At 40.0% G+C, this 9,983-nt stretch overlaps 1 protein-coding gene and 1 pseudogene across 1 annotated transcript; one reads left to right on the forward strand and one right to left on the reverse strand.

The window, feature by feature from the left end:
* The first annotated feature begins 3,161 nt into the window (after positions 1–3,161).
* LOC128297371 (uncharacterized) lies at positions 3,162–5,336 on the forward strand. Its single transcript, XM_053033004.1, has 4 exons — positions 3,162–3,371; positions 3,427–3,543; positions 4,709–4,906; positions 5,322–5,336. Exons 1-4 carry the CDS (start codon positions 3,162–3,164, stop codon positions 5,334–5,336), a joined length of 540 nt encoding a protein of 179 aa, XP_052888964.1.
* Positions 5,337–5,569: 233 nt separating this feature from the next.
* On the reverse strand, positions 5,570–6,720 carry LOC128297381 (uncharacterized; annotated as a pseudogene).
* Between the last annotated feature and the right edge of the window lie 3,263 nt (positions 6,721–9,983).

Consider the following 9,983-nt stretch of genomic DNA (forward strand, 5'->3'; position numbering starts at 1 on the left):
TTTGACGATGTCTCGTCGTTGTTGTATATCCTTGCTGATAAATACCGGACAATTGCGTAACAGATGAGGATCCGGACACTGTAACGGACATGTCTGCTGTTGAAAAAAAGCAGAGCTGGATGGATTCTTCTGCACTGCAGCTGCGTTTATGATCGATTTTCGTTGTGCAGGAAGACGATATGCGCCGGCCACCTTGGTAGAAGCCGTCTTTCCGCACACCAAGCTGTTTCTCGCTTTCAGAATTTGCACTCGATCCTGCAGGAACTCGATCAACTCATTGTATTTATCACTTTTAAACTGTACTGAGTGTTCCTCCCAAGCTAAAATGGTTTCGTCGTCCATTTTCATCAGTAGCAAGTTGGACAAGGGGGTGTCCCATGAATCGACTGGTTCTTGTAGCTTCACCAGTCCCTTCACATTCCGTGTGAATTCATCCACCAACGACGTTAACCCGTCGACAGTTTGCGTCTCGATTCCCGGAAGAAAATGTAACTTCCGCCAGTACTCGCGAATCAGGGTTCGCGGGTTATCGTAACGCTTAAGTAGTGACGCCCACGTCACTGCGTAGTTCTCGGTCGTCAGAGCCACATGTTCAAAGGGCACCGCTGCTTCGCCTTTCAATGAAGAAAGAAGATATTGAAGCTTAGCAATGGGTGGTAATTCTGCTGAAGCGTCAATCATCGAAACAAAACGATCGCGGAATGACAACCATTTTGTCGAATTCCCATCGAACGTAGGTAGATCGATTTTTGGCAACCGAAGGTTGGTTGCGTTTGGCCGTCCAAACGCGAGAGTAGAATTTGCCAAAAGTGTGGAATCGTTCAGCGCGCTAGCTTCCTTGCGTTGATTTTAGTCGCCTCCTTAAGGCGACTCTTAAGAAAGATTTTAGTCGCCGACACCGTTCTTCCATATGGATCCTGTGGTGAATACAGTGTTGTAAACAAGCGGTGTTTAAGGGGGTGTCATTGCTCTGTCGTATGACCAGATCAGTCGTACGACCTTTTTCGGTTTGACGTTTGAATTTAAACAAACATAGAAAGATAAACCAGGTTATGTTAATGCTATCCAATAACTAACCTGAAAAAAGCGAGGTGCTGTGAACTGTGAATTGTAATTGAAAGTAAGGTGAGTATAAGTGTTTAAAAATGATATTTTATGCTAATATGTCCCAGATTGCAAGTGCATTTCGTAATCAAAACTGAGAATGAAACGGCGAGTACGAGCTTGGCTTTACGCTATTTGTTGTGGAAGAGGAATAAACGCGACCAAACCAATGATATATTTAAGGATCGCCAGCAAAATGGAGAATATTATGTGTTATTACCGAAGCTTTTACGAGATAAAGTAAAATTTTTCGAATATATGAGGATGTCGAAACGTACATTCTATTTCATATTCGGAAAAGTCCCAAATTAGCCGGCATTCTTGTACCAGGCTAATCAGTCGTTCTTAGTTTATTTTTAAGTACGCCATGGTTCTAGGTTTTGCTAAAGGAGTTGCAAAATAGATTTGATTTGTTTTTGTTCTGTTTCATTACAATTTGTCATTTCAAGAAAAATCAAGGTTATACACGCAAGTTCAATTTGACCGATACGGTTGCATACGATCGAATTCAAAATCAAAACTTTTTGATTTGGTCGTACAACCAAAATGGTCGTAAGACTTTATCTGTCAAATCCCATACATTTTCCATACGACTAGTCGTATACGACCGAGCAATGCCACCACGCTTACACCGACCGCTGCTGTCACTGTCGGACATTATGTCGAATTATTATGTCGTATTTATGAAGTTGTCGGAAGAAAGCTTCACGGTCGGGAAATCTGAGTACCGCGGTGAGGGACGGACGAACAGAAAAAGAATGTACAAGCAGTCTCCGAGATACGCTATTATAGCGGATATAGGGAAAAATCCGCGTAAGTCGAATGCTTGTGCAATTTCGTTTATACCTCAAAGTCACAGAGTCGAATTCTTTCTCTGCATTTGATTTATACAACGGATCAGGCAATTTTTAGAAAGGTTACATTAAAATAAGCTAAAAACAAATGTTTTATGTGACATAAAAGATATTGTAGAGTTTGTTTCAGTATTCGATTTGTAAAAAAGATTAAGTTCTCTATTTTCCGATTTTTCAGTTCATATAAAGCAGCACTTATCCCGACTTATCCGTTTGAGGTCTAGGTTGGAACTAAACTTGCTGCGCTCTTTTGCGCTGTCCTGAGAAAGTCGCGTCACCGATCCTTCTCCGTTTGCTCGCTCTCTCTCTCTCTCTCGCTCTCAGTCTGATCCGCTTGATCCTTAACAGATATTTTCGACCTATTTTTCACCATTTTGCTTAAATTTTGTGCTATAAACTAGCTCAGCTGTCAAATTTCCAAAAACCGCGTGTGTGTCTTCAGGATTTCTTTATTTTACCCTACGTTGCGTTTTACAGGAAAGTTACTTAATTTATATACGTCCTTCTAGCCTGAGCTCCAAACTGAAACTGCCTTCTCCTTGCTCGGATCAACCGTTTTTAACGAAGGTTGAATCCTGTATATCGTTTTAAGAGGGCTTTCAGACGGAACAAACTTTGACAGTTCGAGCGTTCGACGAACTGTACACAAATGCAGATTTATGAATGAAATTTCGATAGCTCGCTGTGTTCGCGAACTGGTTGTGTGTGAACGCTGCACGAATTATACTTTGTACCAATTTAAACCGAATCCAATACTTGATTTCTACATGGCCCAATAAATTCAAAAATTGACGGTTGCACGCGCAAAATTAAACAAAGAATATGATGTCTCGTTAAGCCTTTATGCTAAATCTTTGTAAAATAAAAGAAAATTTTATTTTTATCACATTATTCTGCAAGAACAGCATTAATTTTTTTTTATTAACGTTTTCTTCGAAACTCTCTGTCTAATGGTGCAGAGGCGCAATTCTGTGTTGCTTCTTCGTTTACTTGTTCTGTGTTGTACCTATGAACGATCATTTGAATCATTTGACACGTGTGGATTGTAACGAGTCGTTTGTGTACAAGAAAATGTTTGGAACTAGTGCGAATTTCTTAAAACTCATTACGGCCTACCGTTTACGACAGGCTCGTAATCGCAATTATTGGGTACGACCGATGTTGGGCCAGCGGAAAGAAGATGGGAGTCGGTTGCTTGCGGACATGGCTGAAGAACCCGTAGACGACACGGTCATAAAATTTTTGCGAATGACACACGAGGATTTTGAGTGGCTTTTGGACAAAGTATCTGCTAAGATACAGCGAGAAAATACGCGGATGCGTAAATCTATAACTCCAAGGGAGCGATTATTAATCACACTTCGATTTCTGGCTACCGGTGAATCGTATAGCAGCTTGTCTTTTTTGTTTCGTGTAAGTATAGCTAAATTATTTCATTAGGGTTTTTACCTAGACAATATCATTTTAGGTGGGTGTTTCAACGATAAGCAGCATTGTACCGGAAGTTTGTGAATGTTTGGTTGAAGTGCTCAAGGATTGTGTAAAATTAAGTGAAATGTTTAACTTCCAAATTGTAGAATTCTATGTATTACACATGTCTGCTTTTTGCACGTTTTAGTAAACAATATGTGGTCCCTTCCTCCACCCAGTCAAATTATGATTCGATGAAACTTTGAAGGTTTGTCCATACGAAAGCAAAGCTATCGCTTCCTGTTCGCTCTTGCTAAAATTTCAGCGATTGAATGTTGCGAATATTGAGCTTCTATCGTTGCACCATTTAACATTTACCGATGAACTTGATAATCAATTAGTAATATCTGATTCATACTTGAAGGTAAAGTGAAAGAATGAAGCGGATGTACTAGTTGTTCCTTTTGTGAATTAACTATCAACGTCTGCCAACGTCTGTATCAGACGTCAACTGTCTTGGTTTCACCGGGATTTCATGTAGCTTTTGCAACCTGAGATTGTGATACACAGAATTATGAAATGATAAGACAGACGAGTGATTTAACAGGTATTCATGTAACATTTGTTTTATTAATGAAGATGCAAAAATGAAGAACGAAAAAGGAAACACTTACCAACTGTAATTCATGCAAACAGCTTACAAACTAGCACTTAAACTAAATTCAAACATTAATCCTTATCAGGAAACTGACGAACAGTGTCCAAAATACAATCTTCGATGAACTGCAGGTCTTCTTCTTTTTTCTTTAGCAATCGTTGCGCTAATAACTCCATAAACGGTGCTATTATTTGCCGTTCTTTTTGCTGCTTGACACTTTTTTTTGCTTTTTTTGTTTGCCGAAGCTTTAAAGGCATTTCAACATTATTTTTGCGTCTATTTTATCTTGTCGCAATGATTTAAATTTCCTTCCATCGTCTGTGGTGGAAGTACTTTTTTCTTGGGTAGCGACTGGGAACTGGGAACTAGGAAGGACTGGATGCTGTGATGGGATACCGGATAAGGAAATAGCTTGCCGAGAAGTTCCTGGTTCAGGGGAAGTTGACCGCACCGGTGAAATAGGAATGCAAGACGTGCTCGGTTGTTCGTTCCGTTGGCTGTCTACCTGTAGTGTAGTGTCCGCTTGTGTGTTGTTAAAAGACGATGGTCTCATGATTGTCAACTGTAATTTATAAAAAAGTACAACATGTAAACGTGTATAGTTAAATAGTTAGTTTTAACATAAATCGTTAAAACATTGATTATTTTCTATACAATGATTTTTCCTTCCTTTATTTAACAGACACCTAATACACCCGAAGAATTGCTAAACATATCAAAACAGTTCGAAGATAGATGGAACTTTCCAAGAGCTATCGGTGCCTTAGACGGAAAGCACATCCGAATAAAGAAACCTGCGCATTCGGGAAGTGACTACTACAACTACAAGGGGTTTTTCAGCATAGTGCTTATGGCAATTGTAGATGCCAACTACAATTCTGTATATGTTGATATTGGAGGTAAAGGTGGAATTTCGGATGGGGGAATATTTAGGCATATCCACGGGATATTTGAAGATAATGCACTTAATATCCCGGAGCCCAAAGAGTTACGTGTTCCATATCAAATTAAAGTACCCTACATGCTCCTTGCTGATAAGGCGTTTGCATTCACAAGATATTGCATTCGTCCTTATGGAGGGTACAATAGTGAGGGGTCATCCCAACGCAGTTTCAACAATCGCCATTCAAGAGCTCGGCAAGTTATGGAAACTGCGTTTGGTATATTGGCCAACATGTTCAGAGTACTACACACTTGTATTAATTTAGAGCCAAACGTTGTTAGTACCATCGTGTTGGCAATAATACACTTGTATAATTTTCTACGAAAACGGAACCCTCGTGCTAATTTCACAGCACAACTTGGCCTAGATGCAAATGTGGAAAATCCAGGTGAAAATGCCTCTTTGGTTCCTATGAACCACACGACTATAAGTTCAGCGAGAGCAACAGCTGAACTGATGGGAATTAGAGACCACTTAGCAAATTATTTGCGACAGAATGACCCCCTACGATGATTCTGTTTTATATAAAAATCCAAAATAAATAATTATGTTTTACTATCCGCAAAATAATAGCCTGTCTTTGTGAACTTTTATTGTAATCTAAATTTTTGAAGAAATGAAAATGAAAATTTTCTTTTGTAAATAAAAGATAACAATAAGCTTAATATGTGTTGTTTATTACTTACTGTATCTTTTGTAACGCCGATGTCCATTGTCTCTTGCAGGAACATCATTGGCTCATAGCCGTACCAACAGGGTTTAAAAACTTGTGTCGCTCCTAAAATATATGATAACTGGTTTCTATACTTTTGTTTTACGAATAAATTTCATTCTTACCAGATCCGGAGCGGCTGCTTTGCTTCACTTTGCTATGATTTGTCCGAAATTGGGCACGCAAAACCTTCCACTTGGCTTTAGTAATGGCTACTGGAATGCCAAGAGTTTTAGCAACCGTGTGCCATTTGTCGTCCTGCTTTGTGGTGTTTTTGTAGCTTGCAGTTTGCTTTTTCCACAACAACTCGTGTTTCTGTTCCTCCGAAATTAACTGAAGAACTTTTCTTCAGTAAAAACGAACTGAAATGATATAAATAATACATTAATTTATGTAGACAACAAAATATGTGCAGACATTTCTTCGGATAACTTTTACGCAATGTATCAGCTGGGTAATATGCAATATGCAGACTGGGTGCGTCGGTGAACCTATAAAGTAGTAATGACAAATTAAAAGGAATCAATCAATACAACTTCGAACAAAACAGCATTGATTTAGTATTACTAGATTAGCGCCATACTATTAGTATTAATGTTATTAATTTATACACCATCCGAAGGAATGTCGTTCAGTACTCAAGCATTGTCAGCTGATCGATCTTCATTGATTGTTGTATGGATTTTATGTCCAATAACAAACCGAATAGTATAATACTACAAACACTACCTAGAGAACTATAACTTTGATGTTGCTCCAAGCAGCAACATTTTGATTACACATTCAATACCTAGAATACTGTTCATCTGCTGCATGAGCTTATGCACTACATTAGGCTGGAACCTTTTTTGCAATACAATGCAGATTCGAGCCATCTTTCCTGGTAACACCACGCAACAAAACCGAGCTCTCACTTACTCGTTTAAACGTTTAGATACTATTATCATATTTTATTTCGTGATTTTAACACAAAAAAGTTTATGCCAATACTCACTTCCTCCTCATTGTACGGAACGGCCGGGTTTGCTGTTGTGTCCATTTTATGATAGCCTGGGTTGATAAATTCACGAAATAAATTAAAAATGTTTTGATTTTTCATATATCACGAATCACTTTTACAGTTTTTCAAGCACAATATTCTATTTAAACTTACTTTTGTTTGCTTCACAAATCCAAGTCACAGTGTTATGTTTTCCACCGAAGGTTTGTTTTGGATGAACTGTCATGTTTGCGTTCAATGTAAACAGTTCGCGCCTATTTCCCGAAAATGAGCTCGACGAACTGGCGAACTGTCAAGCTTGCTCCGTCTGAAAGCACAGTAACAAAAACTACCAACAGATCCGTTCCGAGCGATCAGTCAAACTTAAATGTTCAAAAAATCCGTTAACGTAATTCAAATTAAATGAAACCAAACATAGCGCCCACCTAAATTTAGGAATAAATTTACCTCTCAATTGGCAATACACAAATCTTCGCGGTGGGTCGTGTATACACTCCTCTGCTAGTACGCACTTCTACAACTCGTACAACTTTGTCTGAACCCTCGAAAATCCCTACTACTCTTCCTAAAGGCCAGTCGCTAACTGGTGTATTATCCTCTTTCAAAATAACCATCAGTCCTTCTTTAATCTGCTGACCAGTGGACACGCGCTGTCCATAGTTATGGAGTTCCGTGATATATTCTTTGTACCATCGCTTCCAATACAACTGTGACAGCTTCTGAAGCTGTTGAAATCTACGCAATCGATTCTCAGGTTGATCAGAAACATCTTTCTCGGGTACTGCTGTGATCGGAGTTCCGATTAAAAAATGCCCGGGTTTAGGCACATTCAACTCCGCTGTATCTTCAGAGAGCAGGGTCAAAGGTCTGCTATTCATCTGTGCTTCAATTTGAGTAAAAACTGTCGTCATCTCAGGAAACGATAGCTTCTGATTACTCAGCACTTTCCGCATAATTCGCTTTGCAGACTTTACGGCCGCTTCCCATAAACCGCCGAAGTTGGGAGCGTGTGGGGGAATGAAGTGCCATTCAACGTTATTTTGCAAAGCTGCATCCCGGATAACTTGTTGATTGGCTGAATCCTTCAACATCTCATACAGCTCCTTTAGATCGTTGCTGGCGCCGCGAAAATTTAATCTATTATCTGAATAGACCTTCGACGGTAAACCACGATGCGATACAAAACGTCGGAATGCTGCCATGAATGCCTCCGTCGACAAATCCTCCACCAACTCCAAATGAACTGCTTTTACCGCAAAGCAAACGAAAACTGCCAAATAGCACTTTTGGGCAGCTGCTCTGCGATGCACCGGCTTGAGGTAAAATGGTCTACCAAAGTCAACGCCTATCACCGCAAATGGTCTTGAAGGAGTAGCTCGTAGGGAAGGTAGTGTCGTGATTTGCAGACATCTTTATATATATTTTTCTTTTTTTTTTTATATATAAGTTATGCGGATCGTGGTCGATTCATAACAAAAAAATAACTTTTATTTGTAACTACACCTTCAACACATGGCTTACGACTTAAGACTGAGCTGGCTCGCCCTAGCTCGACCTATTTTATTCTATTATTTCGCAACTTCAGCATTTCTCGGTCAGCCAATCGCGGTTGGTCGTGCATCCGTCGTTGGTGTTCCCACGATGCGTTCATCAGTCGTCAGCATTCCAGTGGTGTGGTCCCACGATTCGTTCATCAGTTCCTGAGGGTTGTCTTCCGGTTCCGGGGCTGGTGTTGTCACACGCTGGTACGGTGGTGGAGACCTCCCGTTGGGTTCTAGGCTTGAAACATGAGTGTCCTGTCTGTCTGACTTCCGTGCATGCTCGTACGGTGGTTGGTGGTCGACCGTTGAGTGTGGTGCTTGCGTGTGGCTAGCGTCATACACGATCGTACATGTTTGTTGCTAAGCTGTGGTGTCTGCGTAACGTATATATATATTTTCAATTCTTTATTTTTTATTTATTTTTTTTTTTGCTTCCGCTGATCGTATTCCGTCTATCTTCTATGCGTTCAATCACAAGACTGAGTCTTTCGCTCCTTCCCTCATCGCGCTGTCACAATTAGTTTCGCTTTGATACCTTTTTCGCTCTCACTTTCTATTCCCTTCTCAGTTCGTCTTTTCGCCTAACGTACCTTTTGAATTTACCGTTACGTTATGTTCAAAACTAAACTTCTAATTGCGTCTTTTTATTTCTGGCTTCCTTTCCATACTTAATCCCTACATTTTCCCCTTCGCCTACTCTTACGTGGTATTACGTTAATACAATACTGAATCTTTAAACCTCTCCGGTTTTCGAATATTTCTTATCGGTCTAGTAGGAGATGATTTAACTGAACTGGTCACTACTTCCGAAGACTCATCATCGCTGTTTGACGCCGCATCCTGAATGAATTTCACGCGTTTTACATCATTAACACTCCTCGTTAATTTTACCCCTTTTTCATTTGTAATTACTATTTTCGCTCCTTCTCTAGCTAGTACAGTGTATCTCTCGTTAGAAAATTTTGGGTCGGTTTTTGTCTTCTGTGCTATTGCTACAACTACTATGTCGCCAACGCAAATCGAGCTTTCCTTTGCCCCGCGATGATTATCTGCAAACTGCTTGCTAACCAACTTTGCAAAAGTGTCGTCTTCTCGAACGGCTACCCGATCTAGATTGTTCTTGGATTCCCAAAGACAGGGGAAGGTTCCACGGTATCGCCAGCCGACAAGTAACTCAAACGGTGTTACGCCCAATCTCGAATGGTGTTTGCCTGTATTATGTATGTGTATGTATTCTTCCATCGATACTCTCCAATTTCGGTTTTCCTTTTTTGCAGCTGATATTGCTTTAATGACACCTTGGTTCTGACGTTCTACGGCTCCATTTGATTGGGCACTTAGAGGAATGGATTTCCTTATCCTTACGCCTTTCTCTTCCCAATAGTTGACAAATTCCGAACTTTGGAAAGGAGGTCCGTTATCGCTTTGGATTACAAGAGGTAAACCCCAAACGGTAAATATTTTGCAAAGAGCAACTATCGTACTTTTTGCATCCGTTTGTCTCATCTCTGAGACATGTAAATATCGGGAATACGTATCTACAACTAGAAGAAATTCTCCTGACCCGCATCCTTGCAGACTCAAAAAATCTATTTGCAAAATTTCCCATGGTCCGTTTGGGAGTATCCGAGAAGAGAGAGGTATTGGCGGGTTCTTCCTTGAAATTGCGATACACGTATCACAATTATTTACGAATTCGATGGTATGTTTTGACATGTTTGGCCACCAGGATAATTCGATCATCTTTGAAAATAATTGGTC

Source organism: Anopheles moucheti, chromosome 2 (genome assembly GCF_943734755.1).
Source record: "Anopheles moucheti chromosome 2, idAnoMoucSN_F20_07, whole genome shotgun sequence".
NCBI lineage: Eukaryota > Metazoa > Arthropoda > Insecta > Diptera > Culicidae > Anopheles > Anopheles moucheti.